Genomic DNA, 27,074 nt, shown 5'->3' with positions numbered 1-27,074 from the left:
ATGGGGCTTGGAGCAAGCTGCTCTAGGGGAAGGTGTCCCTGCCCATGCAGGGGGTTGGAGCTGGATGAGCTTTAAGTCCCTGCCAACTCAAACCAGCCTGGGGTTCTATGATGGACAGAGCAGGGAGAAAAGATACCCACGGGCGCAACGCTCGCTCAAAGGAACAGGCACCCAGTGCTCCAGCCCGGGCAGGGGACCACCACGGTGATGGCATCTCAAGGTGGATGCCTTCTGCATCCCACCCTGCTGCCCCCTCCTGCATCCCAGCTGCCCCAACGGCTGCTGCTTGCCGCAGCTCAGCTCCCCCCCATCACACAGCCCCATCTCCCAGCGAAGGAGCTGCTTCTCCTTTACCTCAGTGCAGACAAAAGATGCTTCAGCAGCCCCCAAGCGCTCCTCGGTGGCCCAGCGCTCCTGCTCCGGCTGTTTTCCCACTGTCAGGATCCTCTCCTCTCTCCCAGGGTAGTTTTTCCTCCTGGCCGCGTCAGACACCTTCACTGAGGCAATTTGATCCAAACTGACCCAGGAGCGTTACCCAAGATGAGACCCGGTGCGTTCCCTCCCTCCCTGCAGGCAGCAGGACCCCAAACACTGGCATGGGAAACGGGCAGGACCTCAAAAATATCCTGTTCAGAAGCATTTATTTATAGGGGAACAGTTCTAAAGGGATTTTTGGCCAAGTTACTGAGATGGCTGCAGCTGAGCCCTTCCTACACACCTCAGAATCCACACCTTAGAGGCAGCGCCCAGCCTCCCTGCCCTGCATTGTGTTCTGATTGTTGTTACTATTACATCTGTGGGATTTTCTCCCTGTTTTCCCACCCCAAATGAGCTGCTTCCCCCCCTGCCCCCCATGTCACCTGCAGAAGTGGGTGCTGCAGGACAGGGTGCTGCTTGCACCCAAAGCAGAGCCCCCTTGCAGAGCCAAGCAGCTGCCGGGACTGTTTCAATTCCCCCCCCCCAGTGCAGAAAACACTGCAAATCGGAGATTTCCATCCACTTTTCCATGCCCCTCACACTCATCCCACCACTCCTCCCCCTGCCTGTGGGTGATCAGGGAATTTTACCTGGATTTTACATGGAATGTTACAATCTGTTGCCTGCCGAATCCCAGGCTGAGATTCCCAAGAGTTTCCCCATTCTGCAGCAGGTAAAACCCCGACACCCCCAGGCCCTGAAGCCAAAGACAAAAACCACGACTCACCCTGGGGATGCTGCTCTTTGGGAAGGTCTCAGGACAGCCAGATCCACAGGGACAATTCTTGTCTGCAGCCGAAGTAAGCCCCTGGAGGGGCCTTTCCCACAGGATTAATGTGCGGTCTTGGCTGGGGCGATATCCAGTATGGAATGAAGGAAAGCACTGCTCTTGCTTTATAGACTACAGAAGCTGGTGTTTTCCCTTCCTGCACGGGAAGAGCTTGCTAAATACTTTCTCCTTTATTCCTCCCCATCACACATTCAGATTACTTTCAGGCCTCAATCAGTGGGCACTCAAGCACTTCCTCACAGCAAGAGAGCCCAAGCTACACCTGGCAGCAAAGCTCTTGCAGCAGAAGGACAGAGACTGTGATTCTGATTCAGCTTTGCTGTTTACAAGTCTCCTTTGTGCCCTCTGGAAAGGCTTTGAGCCTTGGCAACCACAGCTAGATAGTATTTATTTGTCAGACCTTGTCTTCAAGGGAACTGCAGATGCGCTGTTGCCATGGGAATCCCATGTGGCCCTGCATCACGTAGTGGTTATCAGATTTTAAATGGGATATGCTCCAGTCTAACACATTATTAAAGACAGTATCTCCCCCCTGAGTGAAGGGACAGAGCTACTGCTAGCACATCAAGTCACAAAAAGAACATTTGTCTGAGTTATCTGTCATCTACAATATGACCTCATGGAGATCTACAGGGAGGAACAGATGAGACTTGCATTCATGAGGGCACACTAGAGGTGAGCAGGACAGAGAGGCAGAGTTCCCAGAACCTCTTCAGCATACCTGCAGCACCACACAAGCCCAGCACCACTGAGGGATGGGTGTCATAGAACCAACCAGGTTGGAAAAGCCCTTTAAGCTCATCCAGTCCAACCCTTACCCCAGCACTGCCAAGGCCACCCCCAACCCATGGCACTGAGGCCTCTTCTCCACGCTCTGTGAGCACTTGCAGGGCTGGCGACTGCAGCCCTGCCCTGGGCAGCCTGTTTCAATGCCTGAGCACCCTTTGGGGCAGGAATTGTTCCTCAGCTCCATCTAAACCTGCCCTGGTGCAGCTTGAGGCCGTTTCCTCTTGCCCCATCCCTTGTTCCTTGGGAGCAGAGCCCAGCCCCTCCTGGCTCCATCCTCCTGTCAGGCAGCTGTAGGGAGCCATCAGGTCCCCCCTGAGCCTTCTCTTCTCCAGACTGAAGCCCCCAGGTCCCTCACCCCTTCCCCATCACACTTGGGCTCCAGGCCCTGCACCAGCTCCATTGCCCTTCTCTGGCCCCGCTCCAGCACCCCAAAACATTTGTGTTGTCATCGAGTCAGGGATTAAAAATAAAGCATTTTCAGATTGTACCTCTAAGTAAACATTTCAGTTTATATATGCAGTTCTAAAACAAAACGATTGAATAATGGTGACAGAATATTGATGATTTTTTTTTTCATTTGCTGTTATAAGGAAGATGTAAGCATAATACCCGTGTCACTAAAAATAATGAGTATTTTTGAGCAGAGCTGAACATTTGTGAGCTTTGATGTTTGATCTGTTACAAAGCTTGACTAGTATTGTGAAATCCAAAAATGTGTCTTAAAGAAATAGACAAATGCATTTGAAATGTAACAGAAGCAACCCTGATGGAAGAAAATCTTGTCTTAATAAAAGTCGTATTACCTGTTCAGTTTCTGATACATGCAGTTTGGTTTTAGTCGTCTGTTTAGGTGGCCTGCCGATGCCATGTGTGTGTTTGCGTGTCTGACTCAGCTGTTCAGGATAGTTTCTGTCTATATTTTTCAACCATTTTTTTCCTGACCTCTGTTCTTCATTCGTGTTATTGTGGTTTATTCATGGCCAAGTCTTCTTCAAGGGACAATTTTAGAAAAAAAATTGATATTCTTATTTGGCCCAGCTACTCAGAGATAAGCTAAAATTTCCTAAATTGAAATCGTATTTCCATCAGTTTTCATTGAAGATGTCATCCAGTTATCCTCCTGGAATGGCCAGCTTTCCCCATCTCTTCCACTCTTTGCTGAGGTGGTTTATGCTGGGTTTTGTGGAGGGTGCTTCTGTTGGGATGAAAAACATTCCAATGTTATGTGTTTTAGCCACATAACTGAGCAGACCTATAGCTTTTTCTTCTCTCTTCACAAAAAACTTTCTTCCAGACCACATAATATTCTAGCCTCCACGTTTCTTCCTCCTAAAGTTTCTGTGATACTTTGCTGTTTCTCAGCAGAAATGAGCGTAGTGGCGTTTATTTTGCTTCTGATCTGGTGATCCACTATAATCATTCACCACATTTCCGTATGCCATACCTAGGGCTTGTAGCTGATATTCTCCCCTAAGAAAGTCCGGTAGAATAAAACTGAAGCACTATTTCAGGGGCGGAAAGGAGTGAAACAATGTTAGTTAAAGGAATTGCCCAGGATTTTTGTTGTGTTTAGAAATAAACAACGGAGGAGCCCTTCACCCCGAAGTGACAGCTATGTCCTGGATTCCTTGTGAGCCTCGGTTTATGCTCTGTGATTAGAATCCCAAGTGTAAGATCTCTGTGCTACTGACAGTGGTCACTTCCATTATTTCCTTTGGGATAAGGGTTGTGTTACTTAGAAAACCTTCTGAACTCCATAGAAATCCTGTATGATTCTACTGATTTGGCATGTCCTTTAACTCTCAGTTTTAAGAGACCACTTTTTCTTTCCCTATCAGGAAAGAGAGCCTCTCTTCTGTAAGAGCAGATGTAGCCAGAAGCTGCTGTTATCTTCAGTTTTCCCTGAGCTGGATGATTCTCCTCGTCAGAAAAACTATCCAGTCAATTCTTACGTTCTTCAGATGTAAGCAGTGCGTTTGAGGAATTAATCATATACATGCATGCTAAAACCTTGCTCCCCTGTTGTAGGGTCTTTGGAGGAGCCAGGTCAAGTTTTCCATGCTGATGGTGGAGATGACCTGTTCCACTTCAATGCAAAACCTGTCTTACTTGAAGGACTTTTGTTTGCTTGTTTTTCAAGTAAAGTGATTTCTCCTATGCTGGTTACCAGGGGAAAAACTAAGTATCTGTAATGAGAACTACTTAATCTGGAGAGAGAATGTAAATATGGATCCTGTTAGTTCCCCAAACATAGAGGTATTTCAGTTCCTTTCTGTCGTCTAATTTGCTGCTGCATTCAGTACCCTCATGCCGTTCTCAATACCCAGACTTATCGCATGCTCTCTTTTTGTTAGATCAATACTCTTCAAGGAGTTCAGAAAAGCACTTTTGAGGGGAGGGGGGAGGGGGAGGCTGCTGTTGATCTTCTAAATGAAGTTCTTGTTTTTCTAAGAAATAAGACATTTTGTGTTACTGCAGTAACCTGGTAGCTTATTAGTTGAAGATCAAAGTTATCTTTTTGAACTTCAAATTGTACTGTTATTCTAAACTCTTGCCTTTTCCCAGTCATTGGGAAGAGAAAATAATTTTTCTACTAAATGTAACTAAATAAATGGCATTTGGAAGGTCTTTTTACAAGTTAAAAATAATTCAGTCTCTAGCTGAATTATTTTTGTCTTACATTTTTGGTTGCTTCATTTAAAAATACTGCATTTAAAAATGTCTCCTTTCAGACAGGGCATGAAGCCTACTAATTCAAGCTTCCTGCACATTAACAAGTTGTCCTGGGTTCAGCAGTAGCAGTCACTTTTCTCCTTCTTGGTAGCACCGTGTTAACATCGGTAACACGTGCAACAAGTTTTGCAGGTGGGTGGCAGAGAAGTGATTGTAAAAAATGGAAAAGAAATCCTTTGGGATACATTTAGGATCTCATACTGAGAAAATTGGAGAACTTGATATCTTAAATGTATTTTTCAGCCTTACTACTCTGAGCTGATACAAGTTAATTTCAGTGTACATATTACTTGTTCTGTATTCCATGTGAAAGAAGAATGGATATGCAATTCCGGGACTTTTTCCACTAAATGTTTTTTCATAATAGCCTTCTTAGCTTGCAGAAAATGTTAGGCTCCTGAGCAGCATGACTTTGATATGAGTTCTTCCTTTGCCAAATACTGATTGCTTTAGAATTAGCAGTCTGGTATTCAGTTCAAGCTTTGGGGTTCATTTGGAGGGGGAATAAACAAGCTGAAAATTAAATCCTGTTCAACAGACAACTGAATTGTCAGCCCTTCCTTGTCTTCAGTGTGTTGGCAGGAAAATTGGATGCATAAGAAAGTCCGATGGATGATAATCCATTTTTGGGTTCTTAGCTGGAGAATAGGAATTTACACATGCACACATTGGTAATTCCTTAACTAGCAGTGTTTGACCTTGACTGACCAAGTCTGAGAACAAAGAAATTGCAAACTACTTCCAGACATGGTAGAAAGGGGTAGAACAGCCATAAGTTGTAAGCAGTTTAGCAGCTGCTTCAGATGAGAAATCTTAATTACAGGTAAGAGAGCTAATTCTATCTTCTCCTTTCCCCTCTACTCAACTTGGATAGTTGCATCTTTCCCTCGCATACCATGGGCTACTCTACATTAGCCCTACTTCAGGATCTTCTGTTCACTGCTCTCTAAATCTTGTAAAGTCTCTTTTTTCCCTTTTCTCTTTAAAAAAAGTTTAAGTGGAGATTGTTCTCCTCTATTTACATTAGTACTAGCTATTCGCTGTTGCACTGAAGCTTCTTGATCCTAGATGTATCAGCAGTGCGATACAAACTGGGCAAGAGCTAATGTTCAGTAACCTAGAGTAGGGAAATACTGATTGTGAATTTTTAAACATCTGAAAGTCAAAGGTAACATTTCAAGCGATGTTTCTCGGTTTCTTCTTTCTTTGCTGTATCTACGCTAATACATGCATTTGGAGCTGCAGCTGTTCTTTCTCCTGCAGCAAAGAATGTATTACTATATCAAGCATGTTACTTTTTGCAACGGGCAGTTTCTTTGGTAACACATAGCATCTTGTACACAAAGGAGGTAGTGTGAGCCTCACAAAATAAATAGCATAAAGTGTAGTAGTTAGTGAAACTTGGCTGTTTCTTGCCATTCTGTAAAAACTCAGTGTTCATATAAACAGTTATAGGTCCAAAGCAAAGGCATAAGGAAGTATTGTTAATGCAGAAAGAATATTATTTATAATTATATTTAGTTAACTGTTCTTTCCTTTTAGGCCCATACCTAACTTAAAGGGGAAGTTGAAGAACGTTTTATCTTTCTGTTGTGCATTTTTGATCGTGCTGTGAATGATCACTGTCTTTTTCCTTCTCTCAGTAGTCATAGTAGTAGAAGGTTTCTCAGGTATGTCAAGCATGAAGAAATACCATAGCAGAGGACAATTGTATTCTATTTTTATTTTTTCCCATTTTTACAGTTGGAAGATGGTGGGAAGCTATTCTATACCCTTGATCATACCAGATTTTCTGGGCTCATCCAGCTAGTGGAATTCTACCAACTTAATAAAGGAGTACTGCCTTGCAAGTTAAAACACTGTTGTGCACGAATTGCTCTTTAACCAAAGCACCTGTTGTTTCATCAAAGGGAAAGGAAGATGTTGGATTTTTTTTTCCCTTAGAGGCAGTTTGTATAGTAAGAAGGGAAAAACAGCATTACATTGTAAAGATTCCATGTTTAATCTGCAAAAAAAAATTATGTTCTATATAGATAAGAACTTTGTGATTGTGACAACAAACTTAACTTTATGGTTTAAAAAAAAAAAAACCTTCTTTCCTATGTAATTCTTTAGTGTTGTCTTGGATTTCTTTTGGGTTTTCTTTTCCAACTGAAAACAATAAAAATGATATTGTGTAACTTCTACAAAAATATAACTGAAGGGAAGATCTTTGTTCTTAGGTTTAAAATTATTTTTTTGTCTCTCAATTCCTCACAGTTTCTATACATCACATAAAAAATCATATTTACTGTGGTGAGAATAAGAAGCTGAACTGCACGTTTTATTTGTAAATAAAATGAATAAATATTTTGCAGTATATTTTTGAATGCTACTTTGAGGATTATCATATCCAAAAAGTGAAAAATCATTAAACCCACTTCTAGCTGATCAGTTGTATTGAGTTGTGCTATTACTATTGTAAAGGAGTTTTTTTTCTCTAACCTAACAAGTAAATCTACATCATTATCCAGAGCTGAAGTGTCACTTGCTTGGCTGTGATACGTATAAACATGCAGAAAGTATGTAGTGCATAACATGGTTTCCTATATGCCTACAGTTTCTAACACAGAGGGAGAGAGATCTGTTCTGTGGATTGTTGCAGAGCTGGGGAGGGAATCAACTTAATTGCCCTTAAAAAATAAAGGTCCCATTAAAATATTTATGTATTTACAATATTTGCAATACTTACAAATAAAGGTAAATCCAGCGAACTTTACTCTTTGCTGAAAACCTGGTGAGAGTGCATTTGCAGTCAGTTTCTAGCTTGTTTTATTATTTATCACCGAGTAATAATTTCAATATAGTTACCAGTCAGCCAGTCTTTAGAGATTACCAAACATGTAACATTTGAGCTAAAGGGTTTTGGTAGAGCAAATTGAATTTTGGACCATAGTGTTAGAAATACTTTTGGCATCTATGTTTTGGAAGAGAGATGATGCTCCTGCATCCTTGATCGAAGGCTTGAACGGAGTGAGGTTTGGATGGAAAGAGGCATCCCTGTCACGATGCTTTGCTGCCCAATAGGTTTCATCTTGTTATGAGGGTTCAGGTCCTAGCCCTGGGCATCTGTACTTGGGGTAAAGGCTGGAGTGCAAAGTAGCGCTTGGAGATGGACCACCACACTGAATGCAGCCCCTCCTGCCTGTGCTTGATTTGATTCTCTGACTGTCAGACAGCCCAGCTGTTCGACTGTTGGAGCTCATGAGGAGAGAAGGTGAAGCAGGCCTATGCAAGAGACAGAGTAAGATGGAACAGAGGCACAGAGTAACATTGTGCGTTAGCCGACAAGGTCATGTATATGGAAGCATTAGAATATTATGGTAACTATGGTTTTGTTATTGTGTTTGTGGAAGGCAATCATAATAGCATAATACTGTGATACTTCATTTACTGCCTTGATCCACACATCACTGACCTTTTCCTCGGATATGCAGGTGTGTTTTTTAAAGCTCATTAAAAAAGCAACTCTTCATAACGTGTACCAAAGATGCAACACGTGCGGTGCCTAAGCTCATTCCATTAGTAATGCCTTGTAAAACTCTTCACAGTCTAATAAATTTAACAGTTAAACCTTGAATATAATTACAATTTGAAATTACAAAAATATACTTTAAATTAAAACCTCTTCAGATTTAGTTTAATAATGCGATTACTTCTCAGGCCTAAGTATTATTTCAGAGACAGGTAGAGAATAAGAAGAAACATTCTCCTCTGCATGCCTTGTTTTTGATCATCTGACAAATAAAATGAATTGTCTACAGTAGTGCATCTCTACTTGGACATGTGAAAGCTTTGCCATAGTGTTTATTTCTATTTACGTGTTTGCTGGCATGCTTCTATTTACATGTTTGCTGGTAGAGAAGCTTCACTGCTTAGTGAGTGAGGGCCTTTGGACCTATCAGACAAAAAAAGAGAACGTGGGGATTACGTGGTGGAGAGACATCAACCATCACAAATCTTTGCCTGCTTATTTTAAGCTTTTTAAAAAAGAAAAAAAACCCCAAACCATACCCACAAAAAAACCCAAACAAAAAAATCCACCGGAAAAAAAAAAACCAAACCAACAAACCAAACCTGAAACAACACACACACACAAAACCCCACAAACCCCACAAAAAGGAAACCCCAGGTAAATCAAAATACTGTGTAAAGGACATGGAGTTTAGACATTTTACAGTTTTAAACTGCCAAGTACTCATAGCACCCGTTATCTGTAAAGGGTTGTCTCCTGCATTTTGACAGCGCTCAGAATCTAAACTGAAATTTTGCTGAGAGTCCAAAATCTTCTTTTACAAAGGTTCGTCCTTTTCCTGACCCGTGCGGTTGGCTGGGACTGCGTCACGAAGACCAAACCGGTAAAATTCATTCAATCTAGTTTGGTGTTTAAATGCCTTAACAGGCTACCTCCTTCTTTCAGTGTTAGTGGAGGAAGAACCGTGAAGGGAGGTGGTCTTAATGTGTAAAACAAAGAAACAAAAACCCACCAACACACACAAACCAAGCAACCCCTTTGATATCCCAGACTACTTTTGAACCTGCTAAATGGTACAGGCGGTTGATGCGTGACTTGCAAGATCTTTGCTAGCAACCAGTATTTTCTCGTCAGAAAAACGGCAAGGTTTCCTATGATGCCACCCAGGAGATGTCTGACTGTGTCTGAGTGTAAAGTTCTTTGACCGTGTAGGCAATACTGTTTGAAACAGAATTTCTGTGTGTTAACTGAGGCTTCTGATTAGGAATACCACACTGAAGTGCCCGCTGTTACAAAAATAGTTGGCTAATCAGGAGTTGTGAACAGCTCAAAGAGAAAGCAGACCTCTTCTGGGCAAGCCAATCTGTGTATCTCCAACGGTTTGCTTCTCTAAAAATTGTGGATAATTTTATATTTACCTCACAGAGAGATTAAGGACCAATTTAAAAGAAATAAAAATACGTAAAAAACCAAACCAACCAACCAAACAAGGAACAGCGACCAAACAGCCACAATTTCATTTGCTCGTGTTTGTAAAGGGTTTTTTAATACACAGGGAAGTAATTTGTTTTTACCTTTACTTTGGGGAGGTTAGAATCTACAGTCTTAAAGTTCTTGATGAAAAATGAAGTGTCAAAGCACATCGGATACTTTAAAAACACAGCATACTTCCTTCGGGTTTAACATTTTATACTTCGAGTGAATCTGTGTAGTGTAGTGTAGTGCAGTGCCAGGAAGAGAGAACTAAGCTTGCCATGCAGAGATGCAGAAGCAGTGTAACAGCACAAGCCCAGCTTTCTACCTGGGGTAATCAGCCCTGCAGGAGTAAGCTCTGAAGATGTGAGCTAGTTCAGGGATTGCTCTGAACCTCAGCTCAGCATTGTATTTGCTGGCATGCCCTTTGTGCCTTAGTTTGAATCTTAAAATCTTCTTGGCTCAAAGGAGCTTAAAAGTTAATTCACCGGTGTTTCATAATGCACGTACATACAGGGCTGGAGTCAGGTTCACGGGCAGCATTAAATGACATGTTTAAACTTCGGAGTGTTTTTACGTAGCAACCTTATTAAGTCCCTTAATGAATTTTTTTGAAATGCAGCAGGTCTCCAGCTCATCAAACTGAATGTTTGGGAAGAGAGCTTGAACCGTTAAAAAGGAGAGGATTATGTAACTACAAGTGGGATCTGTCAAGGATAATTGAATTTCTCTCAGATGTTGTCGGTTACATCCTGGTTTAAGAATTACAGCATTTTGTGCGTCCTTGGGGGTAGAACTATTCTGCAATGTAAGTGGGTTTGGGGTGTCTCATTTGAAGACACAAATCAGCTTATTTCAGGAGAATGGCCTCTTTTTTTTTGTTGTTAAATTTTTTAAAAGGTACTCAGCTTCATCTAAATAGAAGCCACTCGGTCACCAATCAGTTTTAACTGTTTAAACCTGTTTAATAAATGCAGCTTGCAAATCAGTCTAGCATTTGTCTGTAAGGAATCTTACGTGGAGTTTTTGTTACCTATATTACTTTAGTTTATAAAAATACAAAGCACCTTACAGCTTACGTAAGCGTTTCTGTTTGGTTAGTAAAATAATGCTCACTGTTCTGGTGTTTCAGACTCCTCTTCCTCAGCACTGTAATGCATTCCCTTTCTAATTTCAACTTTGTAGCTGAAGCTTTCACTGAAATCATCAAAGATGGAACATACGCCTTTGCTTGAATATACTTGCAAGCTTTCAGAGGTTGAAGACTTCTGGTCTATGCAGAATCAATGCGTACGGTAGTGCAATTAGCGTTAATTTTAATGAAATGCACGGATATTTAAAACGGAATGAACCTGGCTTTGCAGCATGCTTTACAGCCCGGTTCACATCTGTGAACAGTGTGGACTGTTGGCCTCTGGATGTCAGCAGCGTATCGCGATATTCCTGTAATAAGCAGCTACTTTCCTGCTTCCTCTCAGAAAAAGTTCTGTGCCTTGGGGTCACGCAGTGCTTTTTCCTCTTAGGAAATATTCACTTACTCTGTACCAGCTAGTTCTACCAATTGCTAGGTTTGTTAGCAAGTTAAGCTTCAGGACAAGAGCCTGAACTCAATGAGTGATGAAAAATTTATTAGCAGAGATGATTAAATATGCAGATAGTCTGTGAAGCTTGTTCTTGAAACCATTATTTTACCTTTTTACTACTAATGATATGTAGAATTATTTAAAAAAAAAGCCTGACAGTCTTTTAAAAAACTCAGAGTAGGACATAAAAGGGAAGAGATTAAATGCAGAAGGGGCAGTGAACCTGAGTATTAAAACAGCTCATTCACACGTACGGGCAAAAAAGCGATTTCCTTAGAGGAACGGACTGTGGGTTTTTTCCCCCCTCTGCTAAGTTGATTACTTTATTAATCTTTTAAGCAGTTTGGGAAAACTATGAACTAGTGAGTCAGAATTTCAAAGCAGAGCTGTATGCGATTAACGCTGACACGACGGACAATTCCCCTAAACCATACGGTTACAAACTAAACTATACGAAGGTGCGGTTTCAACAAACATTTAAGCTGATGCTGGATTTTCGGCGTGCGAGTAACCCCAGGGTTTCCGTGGGAGCCGCTCAGGGGCGTTAAAGCCAGCAGGGAACAGCCGGCCAGGGCGGTACATGCCCGGCAAAGGTCTCTAAGAGGGGCGGCTGCCGGTGCTGTCCCTGATCTGAGGTGGGTGGTAAGAAGGGCCCCAGGCAGCAATTAGGCAGGTTTGGGGTTGGACCCTCTGCAGCCCCGGGCGAGCAGGAGCATTCGGGTGCTGTTGAACTCGCAGGGCTGGCTTTGGGAGACATGGGCTCTCCTCCCTGCAAGGGGGAAAGAAGGTAAGTGACTTGATTGCCCATTAAGGGAGTAGCTAGAGCAGAGAGACAGCCCTGGGGCATGCATGGCTTTTTGCTTTCCACCTTCCTCAGAGAAGCAAATCCTCGTGGCAGTGTAGGAGCAGCCTGGAAAACAAAAGCAGCTGCCACTTGCCGCTAGCCAGAGCTGTGGCATGGCGCGGCTTTTGGCATCTGCTTGTGTGTGGCCTGCAGGAGCTCATGCGGGCTCCGTGGCAGAGGGTGTCCAGGTGCACATCGGCTCCTCAGAAGCGTCCGTCGGCGCTGCCACGGGTTCCCGGCTGGGGCTGGCGGCAGGGGCGGAGGTGCCCTGCTCTGCTGAGTGCTCCTCCAGCGCCATCTCCCCCTGCAAACCAAAGGCCCACGGAGCTCAGCCCCTGCCCTGGAGACCCAACGGGCCCGAGGCAGCAGAGCGGGGCAGGGCAGCCCCAGGAGGTGCCTGCGCTGCCGCAGGGGAGCCGGAGCCCGTCCCGGAGCACGCAGGGGGCACGGGGGCATCCCTGGGTGCTGCGGGTGCAGGGCTGGGACCGACGCCTCCGGCACGGGCCGGCGGCAGCAGGGGGGCAGGAAAGCGGCTCCGGCCTGGCCATGAGGGCAGTGCGGGGGGGCGGGGGGGGCAGGCCCCTGCCCCTGTCCCCAAGGATAGCGCTGGGGCTCTGCGGGGCTGCCATGTGCCTCAGTGAGAGAGGTCATGGGTGGCACAGGGACTCTGGTGACATCATGGGTGATATCACAGATGTCACAGGGACTCTGGTGACATCATGGGTGACATCACGTGAGTCACAGAGACTCTGGTGACATCACAGGGCTCCATGGACCTTGGGGCCAGGGTGGGCAATGGGGAGAGGCAGGAGTGGGAGCTGAGTCTCTGTGCTCTCGTGCTGGGCTGCTGAGACCTCTGGCTTCGTGTGACGGGAGGAGTGCGAGGGAGACTCCTCCGCAAAGCCCTTCCTCAACAGAGCCCAGCGCAGGGCAGAGGCCGCACCATAAGGGCACCAGCAGCACTTCCTTCAGGCTGGGCAAGGAGACGAGCTCAGGACACGCTTCTGTCTCCAAAGCAGAGGAATAAACGTGAGCAGAGGGTTCAGCATCACAGGAAAGGAGCCTTGTCCTGGAGACAAGGAGCAGGGCCTCGAGTCTCTTATCCCCAGGCACATCCTGACCTCGGACTCTTTGCAAGGCCTTGGTCGCTGGCCCTTGCTGAGCCGCCTGCTGAGACAAGATCAAGGGGTGGTTCCTAACACGGGCCAGTTTCCATGCGGTGGTTCCGAATGAAGCCTTTGGAGATGGGTCTCTTCAGTGCTTGTCCCCGCCGAGACATGTGCCTGGGGACACGAATGTGCCTCAGGTCACAGGAAGCAAAGGAAGATGAAGGGGCTGAAGCATCTCTCCTACGAGGAAGAGCTGAGAGAGCCCCTTCCTCTCCCCCCCCTCTCCAGCCCACAGTCACATCCCGCTCAGAGGTCACAGAAAGCAACTCCCACATTCAGGCTAGAACGAGGATTTATTTGGACTGTGATTGTGTAACCGTGGTCCCTGCCCTTCATCTTCTCACCCTTGTCCCTCCCAGGGCCACTTTGAGGTCCCTCCTGGGGGCTTTCTGCTGTGGATTCAGCTGGAGCAGCGGAACTGGCTCGATGCTGTTTGCTGCCACACCAGAGTCAGCCCTGGCTGGGGCTGTCCCACTGCAGTGTCCACCTGCTCCTCATCATCCGCACTGAAGCCACCTTGAGGGCCTCCTGTTGCCCTGGTCACGTTGGTCACAGCGGGATCCTTGTCCAGGATCTAAGCCCTCTTCTCTCTCCCATCTCCCTTCTTGCTCCAGCTCCTGGAGCTCTCCTTCAAGCCCAGACACGGCTTGGGCTGGATGTTCCTCCTGCTCCAGCTCGGTGGGCTTCTGCCAGGGCTCAGGGAAGTGCTGGGTGCTGGGGTGGCTGCGATGGGTACGAGGGGCCTGCTGCTGGCCTGCAGCCCTGCCCCACCTGGCTCCTTCCTGGGCATGGGGTGCGGGTGCAGGGGCACTGACCTGGCCTCAGGGCTGGCCCTGGGCACCGGGCGGGAGGTGAGGGGTGCCTGGTGCTCCTGGGGTGCGACCCGGGCTGTCTGGCACTGTGCTTTGAGGCAGGGGCCGGCGCCATGAGTCCTGTTCCGAAGGTGTTTGGCCAGGGACCGCTGCATGGCCATGGAGCTGCATGGCACAGCTGCCAGGGGCCTGAGCTGCTCCATCTCCAGGCGTTTCCTTGCAATGTGTGCCTCGAGTTTGCTGTGCACCTCCTGGCTCAGTTCCAGCCTGGAGATGAGAGCAGGCACCGAAGCACGAGGCTGGCTCATGTCCGCAGGGCTGGCCTCCCGCCTGCTCCGGGGAATGGTGAGATTGGTCTGGAGGCCGACATCTCTCTTCTGCGGGACTGAAGATGATGCTGGTCCTTTTGCCGGTTCCTCTGCCTTGTGGTCTGGCTTGGGAAGGGCTGGCTGGGCTGAGGATGAGCCAAGAGGGCACGGGAACGGCTCCTGCTGCAGTAGCTGCCCATGCGGGTGAACGAGGCTCTCACTGATGCTGGTCCCTGGGGGTGGGACTGGGCTGGTGAAGCAGATGGCACCACCCGCAGCGTGCAGGAGCGCCTTTGAGCTGTGCTGGCTGGGCAGCTCCTGCCGGCCCTCCATGGGCTGCCCCATGGCTCTGGCCTGAGCCAGGGCCTGGGCTCCCCTTGTGCTGTGTTTCCAAAGGAGCTTCAGGGCCGGAGGCATGAGCAGTGGTGGAGGGCACGGCACCAGCAGATTCAGGGACTCCTCGGTGGGGTTGGGGTCCCCCCACAGCCTCCGGACTTCTTTCTCTTTGATGGTGTCCGCGATGGTGTCTGCCTTGGCCTGCATCCAGGGGCGCATCCTGCAGCGTGGCAAGGGCTGGCTCTGCCCGGGCTGGATGAGCTTTGTCACGACACGGCGGCCCTGCTGCTGCACTGCCTGCTCCTGGGAGAGTTGCACCAGCATGGGCAGGGCCCCCAGCTGCACTTCCAACCTTTTCCTGGCCACGTGCATCTTCAGTGCTGACCAGGCTCCCCCAGCACGCAAGGACCCCAGGGAGGAGGCAGAGCCCAGCCGCACCGGGGTCTCTGGGTCCAGGCTCACGCAGGCATCCGTCAGGCTCTCAGGGCTGCCGAGCCTCGTGGAGAAGCTGGAGGAGCTGAGGCTGTGGCAGGAGAGGCAGCCCCGCTTCCACAGCGCCCGCAGGTCCCCCCCTGCTCCCTGCCTGGTGCCGTGGTCCTGTGCAGGCACTGAGCCCATCCCCAGCGGCGGTGACAGCGTCACTTGCTGCAGCTCCTGGGCAGCCCAGGTGCAGTGCACACAGTTGGGGCACATCCCACGTTTGCCACGGGCGAAAGAGGGAGGAGGGCCTGAGCCATGGGGCTGGGGACACCAGGGCCTCAAGGGGCTGCCTGCCTGCACTGGGGCCAGGCTGCCCCAAGGGGCCCTGCTCTGCCCTCTCCTGCCCTGGGGACAGGCCCAGGTACCCCCTGGGTCACAGGGAGGACCCACGGGGCTCTTTGGGCTCTCCAGTGCTGCCGCTTGCTGCCACCCTGCCCAGCATCGCCGGCTCCGTTTGTCACCCTGTGGGAACAGAGCAGAGCACAGGGACCTGCTGGGGAGGACCTCATCAGCACCCACCCCGAGTGACCCCTGGCTCTGAGCAGCCCCTACCTTTGGCCGTCGGGTGGTGATGAACAGGATGGTCCCCACAGCCAGGATCAGGATGCTGAGGCCGAGGAGCCAGTTGGGGTCAGTCATCGTGCAGGGCCTGACAGAGTCGCACGGCACGGCGCAGCACAGTGTGTGCATTTCAGGGACGCTGCTTCCCTGCTCCCAGTTCCTGCCTGCCTGTTTCGGAGGGATCAGGCTCCGTCCTGCCCTGGGAACAGCAAAGGTTTGATCAGGAGCGTCACATACAGGAGAAAGAGCTGCAACGGAATTTGCTTTCACTTTTGGACAAGCCCTGACGTGGTCGGGTGTTGGACAAGGGGATTGCTGCAAGCCCCTCCCAATGGAGCTGCTCTACAGTTCTGGGGCTCTCCCTTTTCTCCTCCTCTCCCCCTTCCCTTTCTCTTTCCCCTTCCCCATCAGCCTGGCCATAAGGAGACCAGAGGAAACCTGTGCCAGGTTTCGCGCCCCTGTGCAGCCTCCCAGCCTTTACTGACAGGGAGCAGCAGCTCCGCTCAGCGCCATCGGCATCCTGGCTCTGTGCCGCGGGTCCAATCCTCTCCCTCTGCCAAGTCCGCATCTCTCCCAGCGGAGTGGAGCCCAGCTCAGGACGCTCGGCCAAATGAGCCTTCTGCCCTGGAGCCTGCCTCTGCTTTTGGAGCCCAGAGCCCCGTGATGTCCCTGGGGTCACTGTGACGCTTCTGACATCGCCCCTTGGGAGCCGCGCGCGGCAGCGCCGGGGGCCCCAGCGCTGTCCTGTGCATGGGGACAGCGGCTGCGGGGGGACGAAGGAGCCCGGCCCCTGCGCTGCCCTCGCGGCCAGGCCGGGAGCCGCTTTGCTGCCGGAGAGGTCAGTCCCGGCAGCGGGAGCGCTCGGAGATGCCCCCGGTGCCGCTCGCCTGCCCCGGGATGGGCCCTGGCTCGCTCCCGGCAGCGCGGGCACCTCCTGGGGCTTCCCTGCCTCGGGCCGGTGGTGCCCGCAGGGCAGGGCTGAGCTCTGCATGGCTTTGGGTTGCAGGGAGGTGGCGGACGGGGAGCGCTTGGACAGGGGCGGCTCTTCCCTGCCAACAGCAGGCGGGGGTCCCGGGCGGAGCCGATGAAGGCGTCTGAGGAGCCGAGGGGCCAGGAACCCCCCAACAGCGGAGTCTGCCTGGGCTCCTGCAGGCACTGCTTCTGCTTGCCCTGCATCCAGGAGTGGGCCCGCAGGAGAGCCGTGTGCCCGAGGTGCCAGGGCTCCGTTAACCACATCTTCCCTATGCGGGACGGCCGCATCCATGAGGGCCATGAAGAGGGCAGGGGGAGACCCTTGCGCCGCCGGTCGGACGGGAGGCGGCCGTGCCCCTCCGGCCGCTGGAATGTCGGCTCTTCCAGACGAGCCCGTGCCCGTGCTCACGGCCGGGGCTCAGCCAGGAGCAGGAGCAGGTCCCGGAGGTGGCACCGCAGCAACCGCCGACGGTCGCGGCGGGGCTGGAGATCGCTGCGGAACGGGAGGCGGTTCCGGAGCACGGCCTGGGGCATTGACCGCAACGCGGGACGTGGTCGGCCCCCCGAGCGCGCCGTCCTTGGCGACTGGAGGAGGAGAAGCCGGCGGCAACCTGGGGCGAGGCGCAGGCTCGGCAGGCACAGGAGCCAGGCCCGGTGGCAGAGGAGGAGGGACCGGTGCGAGCAGCAGGCTCCGCAGACCTCGCTCGACGCTCCGGTCCCCCCCAGGAGAGGAGAGCGTCGGCAGCGGAGAGGCCCCTCCAGGAACCGGAGGTGGTCCCGGCAGGACCTGCGCGGGACCGTGTGAGCTCAAAAGCCACTGCTTGGAGCCGGCTGCATCCCGTCGGGATTCGGTGATGTCCAAAGATGGAGCCTCCGCGTCCCCTCTGAAGAGCCCGTTCCAGAGCTTGACTCCCCCAAATAAATATCACAGTTGGCAAGAGGTTCCTGTAGTCAGGCGGTGCCTTCTCGTACGTCTCAGAAGCCGTCACGGGTACATTGACATTTCCAGGCATGCCTTGGGTTGCCTCACCAAGCCTCATCATCCTCCCCTGGGTGATTCCCCTGGCCCCCTGCAGACAATAACAACTCGTCTGATCTCCCCTTTCTGGAAGTTTCAGAGCAGCTGTCTCTCTTCTGTCACTGCGTCCCACCAGACAGGAGTATTCTCCTTTCAAAAAACACCAAACAAAGAGACAAAGAAATGAAACCAAAGATCCCTCAATGTTCTCTTGTTATGGCTGCAGGGACAAAGCGAACCGTTCCCCACTCCCAATGGACACCTGACGAGCGCTGAGCGCTGCCTAGATGGTTTACTGGGCGATGAGCTAAACCTCTCCATTCCTGGGCACGTTTACCTCCCTTTAGCCCTTACCTGCTCTCCTCTGAACAGTCCTTCCAGAACAAACATTTCAGGGGGGAGCTGGGCACTGATCCAGTGGTTCTCTCCCTTCTTTGGGGGCTTCCTGTGTGGCCACAGCTTCCAGTGCCATTTCAGCAGCAGCGGTACGTTCTACGCATGCAGTGTCATAGGGAGCAAGAAGTTCTCCATCACAGCCTTCTGCAGCAGTTAATGCTTGAGCTGCTTCCATCAGAAATGAGGTGTCTGCTGCCGCAGGAGTCAGAGGTGCCAGTTCACTTTCCTCAGCGGCAGAAGGGGTGTCGCTCTTCCCACTACTAACCAGGAGCGGCTGACTTCTGAGAGACTGAGGGGTTGACATCTCGCTCTCCACAGGTTCCACTGGCACTATTTCAGCGTTGGGTGGTGAAAGCATCTTATCCAGAACCTCAAGTATGGCTTCAAAACTTAATTCCTCCATCATCTTCTCTTCACCAGAAGCCCCGCCACAGGGCAGGCATTCAGCTGCACAAGGTGGCTGCGCTGGTGGACTCTGGGAGAAACAGAAGACAGGGAACGTTTATACCAAAACCACACAGTGATTGATCAGTCAGGGCTGATGGTATTACTGTTTCTAAGGACTGTGCAGGTGGTTTCTGATTATCAATACACAAGCAGGGCAGGATGAGCAATGCTGGAGCCGTCTGCATCCCCCAACAGAACCTGGGGAAGTGCCTGCCCCTGAGCACACACAAGGTAAACTGATTACTGGCCAGAGCTCAGTGAGATCCACAGGCAAAGCACCGTATTCTGTACCACCTGCACAGCCCCTGCCACCCTGCTCCCCACCCTGGAGGAATGATCCAGGCTACCCTAACACTTGGAAACATCAAGTCCTTTTGAGCCATTCTGCACAATACTCGTGTTGTCCTGCTCCCTGGGTGCCTCTGGGCTGCTCACCCAGAGGGGACCTTCCAGCAATCTCTGCTCACATGCACCAGCAGCTTTTGACTGGCACTTCCCTGCCTGTGCCTGCATAACCCAAGCAACCACTAAGGAGCAAGTGGTTAACCAGCAAGTTACCAGGACACTTACTGCTTCAGGAACCAGTACATCTCTTCTGACCCCATGGACTCGCTTTTCATCAAGCACCTGAGTTTTACCAGACCCTGTGGGCACTGTATTTCTATCACCTTTCAGTCTAGCCACACCACCACCCCGACAGCTCCTTGGGCACCATTTGCTATCCCAGACACTGATCTCAGCCTTCTGAGATGAGCAGTTATGTGATTGCGACTTCCCGACACTCAGACCGATCCTCATGTCCTGGAGGGAAAAGCAGCTCACAGTGGAAGTGGGAGGACAAAGACGCACTGCCTGAGAAAGAAACACCAGCCTATCAGCGGCAGGCCTGGCTGTTGGCTACTTCTAGCCTTACAGCAACGTGTTATCCTGGCCACAACCTGCCCAGCTTGGGTAAGCTCAGATGAGAAAAGGAAAACATGCAATGAAGACAAAAGGTTGATATTTGTAAGACAAGACACTGGATGATCAGGCTTGCATAGGTCAGCCCTTTTGCAACACACACATCAGAACTTGTTTTGCTTGCCCTCTGGAAGGAAAACAACCAAAAGCATATGCGTGCTGCTGCAATGCAAAAGGAAGCCCTGGCATTTGTACTGAGGTTCTTTTGATATTTGATAAGCCAGGCCACCCAATCGGGAGCAATTGTCCCCAGAATTCCAGAAAGGAAGTACTGGAGTTTTCTTAATAGGACATCTCTGAGGTGAACCCAGTTCCAAAAGTCACCTTAGTTTTTCTCATTCACCCAGTGAAACTCAGAACTGCCGCAAGCTCTCTGGGATGGAAAAGTGGAGCTGGTTCCAGGATTTCCGTAACATTAAAGAATCACCTTTGTGCAGGCAAGGACATTCTTCAGATAAACGGAGACTCATGAACTAAAGCAAATTCTGGTGCAGCCACACATATCACTTTGACAGGAAAAACCTCTCCAGCGATGACACCCACGATGCTGCTGCCCTGACACCTCACCTGCATGGCAGCCTCTGCCCCTGCCACGTTCAGTGCTGTTCTTAAATGGGCATTGGGAAACCTCGTGACTTGCCCTTTCTCCAGCAGATCCATTCCCAAAATTCACTCCCTCTTGCCACAAGCCCAGAACCCTGCAGTCCACGTGCAGGGGCTCCTCTGCTTCCCCCTGCTCTTCCTGCGCTGCACTCACCTGCACAAAGCCGCAGTGGGTGCACGCCGCAGCTGCAGCGCTGGCGCTGACAGCGAGAGGCTCTCCCTGGGCAGGGGGTGAAGGACACTGCAGCGCTGCTGGAGAATTCAGACACAGAGATCAGACTGCCAGAACTGGTGTTCAGTGTGCACAGTGCTACTGCTTACTTGGATTAAACACTGCACTGACCACAGAGTAAACTGCCTGAAATGGGTTAGGACCTCCCCAGTGGTTGGAAGACTGATTTCTTCACCCTAAAACGTATTGGTTCTGACACATGTGCATGCAGATTACAAATATATATACACACTCAGAGAAACTTCATGGTCACGGTCTTCTAGAGCTTAAGATCACCTTTTTGATTTGGCCGCCTGACTGCCTCATCGCAACATACCACAGAAAGTGGATTCACACAGGAAGGGCCTGCATGTTCACACTCACAATTAAACACTGATCTTATTCCAAAAAGCAGCCTTGTAGCTGAAGCTGTATTCTGCAGGTATTATTTTTTGGTGACTTGCAAAGATATCTTCAGAGTAAAGGCTTTCTTTGCAGGACAGATAATCTTTACTGATGGGCAGTGTTAGCAAAGGCAAAGGTGTCAATTTCTTTTGAATACGTCTACCAATTGAATCAAGATTCCACACACCTGCTGCATTCACACACTTCTGTCCTACCCTGTGAATTGCAGAGAAGACATTTCTAAGCTCTTCTATCTCTGCTATAGTTAATCTCACCAGAGCCAGAAGAAATGAGCAGCTAAAGCACATTCTGTCACCAGCTGTTATCAAGTAAAAGACAGAGAACAGGGTCTCATTTGAACGCTAAAGAGAGGGGCATGAATGGAAGCTTATGAAATCCTCATTTACTGAACAAACAAAAGATGCAGCCCCTCCCATCAAATAAGATGGATCTGCCTCAATGGAGATTTGGGGTTTGCCAAGAAAGAGACACACTTCTGCCTGTACAAGCTACGGATGGGAAACTTCACCCCCTCTGCAGGACACAACATGGGGGAAGTGAAAAAAAACCCCATGCAAGTTAGCCTAACGCTGACTGGCTGTGGCCAATTGGTTTCCTCCTCGCCCTGGAGCCTCCAAGGAGAGGATCTCTGGAAAGTCACCAGGGGACCCTCAAAAGCTGGACCAAGGACAAGAACACAAACCAGAACATCTCTGGCCTTTCGTGGTCTCTCTTCCTTTTCTAGACTTTACGCTTGCTGTCTAATTTCCACCTGAGATACACACATGGGGACAGACACTGGAGAAAAACATTTCCAGCATCACTTGTCAATAACTGCTTGAGCAGCAAGTGCAGAACTTTGGCCATACCCGTTGGATCGGGGGCTTGCGAGCACTGCCCTGGAGACGCGCAGCTGCTGTCTTGCGGGAGGGAAGCGGCCCCAGCTGGAGCCCCTTGCTGAAGCGGCAGAAGCCAGAACACAGTCTGCAGAGTGTACGTGACCTCTGTGGAACACTTGTGCAGGACCGGAAAGGGAGCCCCTGGGCCTGGAATAGCTGGGGAAGCCCAGTGCCCTGGCAGCAGCCCAAAAGAGCCCTGCCATGTTCTGGAAGGGATCGGAGTCTGCTGGAAAGGCTCTGGCACGAAAGCACCGGGGTTCTGGCACAAGGCCGCTTTGTCCGAGTAACCAAAGAAGCTCTCTGGACCACCAGGTTGAGGAACCTGTCCTCCAGTCACCAGTCCTGCAAAACAAAGGGAAACAAGGGCTAAGGAAAGCAGTTTTCACTGGCGCTGCAAGGCAGGATGAGGAGCCAAGGCTCCACAATGTTCTTTGGGAAGACCACCTTTGCTCCAATGTTCTTCATCCACAAACAGACTTTATTCTTACACCTGAACATACAGTAACATAACACTGCTGTGCCAACACACGCTCGCCTGTGACCATTCAGTCTCCTGAAGCCTCCAGTACCAAGTGATCAGAAGTTAGAAATGTGCTAGAAATCGAAACGGGTGGCACCTGACTGAACCAAGCATGAGGATTTCAGAAAGTGCCGTGAACTACAGCAGACAGTACATTGCAATAAAAGGGGAATCACAAAGCACTGCTTTACCAAACTCCAGCTTTGCTACTAATACTACTAACATTTATGATAATAACCCTGACACTTTAAGGTTAGGGATAAGATTAGGGTTATGAGCCATTAGGGATAGCGTTTGAGGCCATCAGAGTTACGTTTAGGGGTAAGGTTTGGGTAAGGTGTTAGCGTGAGGGTTATGGTTTAGGGTTACGTTTAGCATTAGAGGATATTAGGGTTAGGTTTAGGGATTAATGTTAGCGTCAAGATTAGGGTTAGTGTTATGGGTTAGGTTTAGGGTAAGGGTTACTGTAGGGCTATGGGTTAGAGGTTCCCGTTGGGTTTTGGGTTATAATAACCCATTAGCCCAGGGGGACACCTGACAGAAATCTCGGTGCCGCGTCTCTTCTCCTTTGCACAGAGCTGACGGGATGCTCTGCTTGGCACTGCACATGGGCCACCGCTTCACGCCCATTGAATGACAGCTGAGGCAGCATCGCTACTGCCGTGCACGGAGGAGGAACGTTCTTCGGGTTCCCCTCACCTCCAGGTTGCCGATTTACAAACCCCACGGTCCCCAGCGCTTCTCACCACCACGCTGGGGCCCACCCCAGCTCACCGGGCCTGGGAGCCTCGCCGAGCCTCGGGGGCGGCAGCAGCGGGTCCCCGTGCAGCGCCGTGCCGAGCAGGCGCTGAGAGGGCTGGTGCGGGCGGCTGGGCACCTGCAGGCCGGCCGCCAGCTTCTCTTTGGCTCTCGTCAGGCGCTTCAGGTGGACGAGGAGGTCGGGGCGGTCGCCGGTCCCGACGGCCCCTGAGCGCTGCCGTCCCTTCAGCCGCTTCCCGTGCCCCCAGCCCTGACGTCGCCTCAACGCCGTTCGTTACGGAGGCTCCAGCGTCACACTGCTCAAGCCCCGTGAGCTCCATCCCTCTGCCCCGGGAAACCGGGTAGGGCAGACCCTGCTGCTGCCAACGGCACAAACCAGGGCAGGACGCGCAGAGCGGCCACCGCCTCCAGCGCTCTCGCGCCACGAAAACCAACTCTGCCAGCAACGTGAATTTTCTCTGCTCCTCTCTTCAGCGCTTTGCTCAGCGCAGCCTTCTAAACCAATAAATAGCTTCTCATGACAGAGACCGTCAAACTGAAAGGGAGTTATTCCAGCTCCGCACTGGTGGAAAACACCAGCAGGTGTCCCGTGCCACGGGAGCGGCTGCCGAGGCGGGAGCTGGTGTAGGCAACCGTCCTCTGGGCTTTGAAACTCTTCTTCCTCATTAACACCACACATCTCCTAGAAAGGAGATGAGACAGGTGCTGCCCGAGGGATCTAGGGAGTAAAAGCCCACCCAAAGGCCACCTTCTTCCTGAACCTTTTTTCTTTCTACCCCCACTTCCTTTTCCTCAGAGTGAGCTGGGATTCCTGCTCTCTGGCTTCAAGAAGCAGAGAGGCAGTTACAAGTTGGCAACTCTGAACTTTGACGACTGAACAGGAAACAAAGTCAAATTCAAGAGGCGTTTTAGGTAGCGCTGGGGCAAGTCAGGGGGATTGTTTCGACCACTGAACAGATGCACATGTCCTGTTGATCACCACAGCTTGGCTGTACCTGCTGAAGTGAAAAGCACAGAGCATAGCGTCTGTGTTAGCCAGCGTCCTTCCCCATGCCCGTTTTGGTATCCATGCTTCATTCTCCCCTCTTTGGGCCACAGTAAGTGCACAGAAATACAGCGCAGCATTTGGACTGGAACCCTCACATACACCAGACAGCACATTCCAGGAGGTAAAACAACACATTCTGGCCTGTCCCCTCAAGGTATCAAGTTTTTAAGGATGAAGAGCAGTAGGCAGTGGAGAAGTGAGGGCAGAAAAGGGGAGGAGGAACACCAGAGGAGCAGGAGTTGTGTTTCCATGCCAGGAGAGGATCGGAGTGCCATTCCTGTTAGCACCAGGCTGTGACACGAGCGCAGACAAGCAGACGGGCAGAGCAGAAGTGAAAAGCCAACCTCCCATCTCCCGCAGTGCTGGCGGCTGTAAACTTCCGTGCTTGCTTTTAGAGTTGTCCTCTTTTACTGTTGCCAAAGCATGCACTGTTTTTGAAGGTGGTGGTTAACATCACATCATTCTCTTAGGCCAATGGCTGGGGAGACATCTTGCTGCTAGGGAGCTAAGGTAGAAGGGTGGGAAGTAGTTTATTTGATGGATGCATTTTGTAGGTAGTGGCTGGTAAATCTCTGTGCCCTCGTGAAGGGCACGCACAGAGTGGAAACGTAATTCAAAGTTACGAGATGGGCAGTGTGTGATAATACAGTCCTGGTTCCACTTGGGAAAAGTGAAAACCCAAACGAAAATGTGTGACCTGAACTAGGAAATCCCAAGGTTTCCTGTGTGTGTTGCTGTAAGAGAGGGTAAAAGGAGTTCCTTGTCTCCCCAGTTACCGAGGCACTTGTGATGGCTGGAACCCGAAGTCACCAACCAGCCTCTCTAGGCAGATGTGCCAGATGCTGCTTTTTTTTCCCCAGATGAAAGCACAGCAGCAGGAGAGCAGCAGGAATCAGCTCTTCAGAGGAGCTGTGCTGACCAAAGGAGGCTTGGCTGCATGCTCTGAGGTCTGAGCTTATGTCGTGGTTTAAACCCAGCCAGGCAACTCGTTCACTCACTCCCCCCCTTCTTTTCCCTCCCCCTGCTCCCGGAGGGACGGAGAGGAGAACCAAAAAGAAAGCAACTCCCACAGGTTAAGAACAGTTTAGTAACTAAGGTATAACACAAATCACTACTGCTACCACCAATAATAACAATGATAAAGGGAATAACAAGGGCAGAGAATACAACACCTCACCACCAGCCGACCGATAACTCGTACCCCCAGCCTGACCAAGCACTGACCGATACCTCCTCCAATCCCCCAGTCTCCCAGCCCTTCCGGGTAACTCTCATTACCTCCTGGGCATGCAGCGCTGTGGTATGGAATACCTCTTGGGTCAGTCTGGGTCAGGTGTCCTGTCTGCTTCCTCCCTGCTTCCCCTCCTCCCTGGCAGAGCATGACGCTCACAAAGTCCTTGGCCAAACCAAAACATCATTGTTATCAGCTCTGTTCCCAGGCTGAAAGTCAAAACACAGCACTGCACCAGCTACCAAGAAGGAGAAAAATGACTGCTACTGCTGAACCCAGGACACAGGGTTAATTAATAAGCATTTGTAATACCCCTCGAGACCCTTTGGTTAGAGGCACTGAGAAGCATTACTTGTCTTTTTACCCGCTATGGTTATGCCTGGCAGATGCAAAAGGCTATCGGGCTGTTTCCAAGGTGGCTTATTTCCTGTTGGGGATGAGGCATTGATGGTAAATTGCATAAGAAGACAACTTCAGAATCATTCCTTTGCAAAGAACAAGCAACGTTTCACACGCTGAGGTGGTGAGAGGCTCTTACTCAGCCACAGGCCAAACCACAGGGGTGGGAACGGCCCCTTTCCTGAGCATCATCTACTCCATCCAGGATCGTATCTTTCCTGGGGCAGCTTCCATAGCAGAAGTGTTCTATAAACCACCACATCAGCCTTAACCTCCTAAGATGAAAGTGTCCCTGGAGACCTCTGGGGAGCCAGCGTGTATCTGAAGGGGGGCTATAGGGATGCTGGGGAGGGACTCTTCATTTGGGACTGTAGTGATAGGACATGGGGGAACGGGTTAAAACTGAAACAGGGGAAGTTTAGATTGGATATAAGGAGGAAGTTCTTTAGTGTGAGGGCGGTGAGGCACTGGAATGGGTTGTCCAGGGAGGTTGTGAATGCTCCATCCCTGGCAGTGTTCAAGGCAGGTTGGACAGAGCCTTGGGTGACCTGGTTTAGTGTGAGGTGTCCCTGCCCATGGCAAGGGGTTGGGACTGGATGATCTTAAGGTCCTTTCCAACCCAAACTATTCTATGATTCCATGATTCTAAGTTAGAGGGGGGACAAGGAGGAAACTAAACTCCAGGAACAAGAAGTCTTAGACCAAAACCCCCCTTTGGTTAGATCAGCTCCAGACCATTTCTCAAGCTAAAGCTCATTGTGAAGGTCCATGTTTGACCCTTCTTGGCCACCAGAAACAGTCTCCTTCACTGGGCTGCTTGCTGACATGAGCCTCTCCTCCCCTCCAGGTAAGGCCAAGGCATAGAAATGCTCTTGGAAGGGAAAAAGCACTGGGGTGGCAGTGATTTCCCTCCAGTAGAGATGCCAAGTGGCTGAAGAAACCCTCATCTCCTGTGGGCCCTCTCTAACCACCAGCTCTGTGCTTGTTCCCCCCAGATCCAGTCACCTACCTCTCTTCATCCAGATGAGCCCCCTGCGCTCAGACTGGAGCCATGCCTGGCTGAAGGGGATTATTCCCTCTGTGCTGCACTACAGCCTCTTGGGCTACAACTTCTTCGTCCCGATGCAGCAGGTACGTAGGTTAGCATCGCTTTCCTGCGGAGATCTCTGCAGGAGGTGAGGTGGGAGGGGTGCAGGAGGTAGCTTGCACCCTGTGGCTCAAGTGTGCTGCACCGAGGCGTGAAGCACTTTGCTCTCCATACCCCATTTTCTGTCTGGATTGGGGTGAATGTTACCAGGGAATCGACGGAGAGTTTGAAAACCAAGGCAAACAGGCAG

The 27,074-nt window shown here is 50.4% G+C and overlaps 1 protein-coding gene across 1 annotated transcript; it reads right to left on the bottom strand.

Moving 5' to 3' along the window:
* Nucleotides 1-18,156: 18,156 nt before the first annotated feature.
* Nucleotides 18,157-24,080, bottom strand: LOC133263072 (heat shock factor protein 5-like). Its single transcript, XM_061442710.1, has 5 exons — nt 24,055-24,080; nt 23,075-23,319; nt 21,751-22,122; nt 20,420-20,517; nt 18,157-18,730 (listed from the first exon to the last, which is right to left on the bottom strand). The coding sequence occupies exons 1-5, from the start codon at nt 24,078-24,080 to the stop codon at nt 18,251-18,253; spliced, it is 1,221 nt and encodes a 406-aa protein (XP_061298694.1). The 3' UTR covers nt 18,157-18,250.
* Nucleotides 24,081-27,074: the final 2,994 nt, after the last annotated feature.

This window comes from Pezoporus flaviventris, unplaced genomic scaffold, assembly GCF_033815535.1.
Source record: "Pezoporus flaviventris isolate CSIRO_AGI_PZ_B2104156 unplaced genomic scaffold, CSIRO_AGI_Pfla_v1 ptg000244l, whole genome shotgun sequence".
NCBI lineage: Eukaryota > Metazoa > Chordata > Aves > Psittaciformes > Psittacidae > Pezoporus > Pezoporus flaviventris.
The sequence above is the reverse complement of the archived record's forward strand: the minus strand, read 5'-3'. Positions and strand labels throughout refer to the sequence as shown.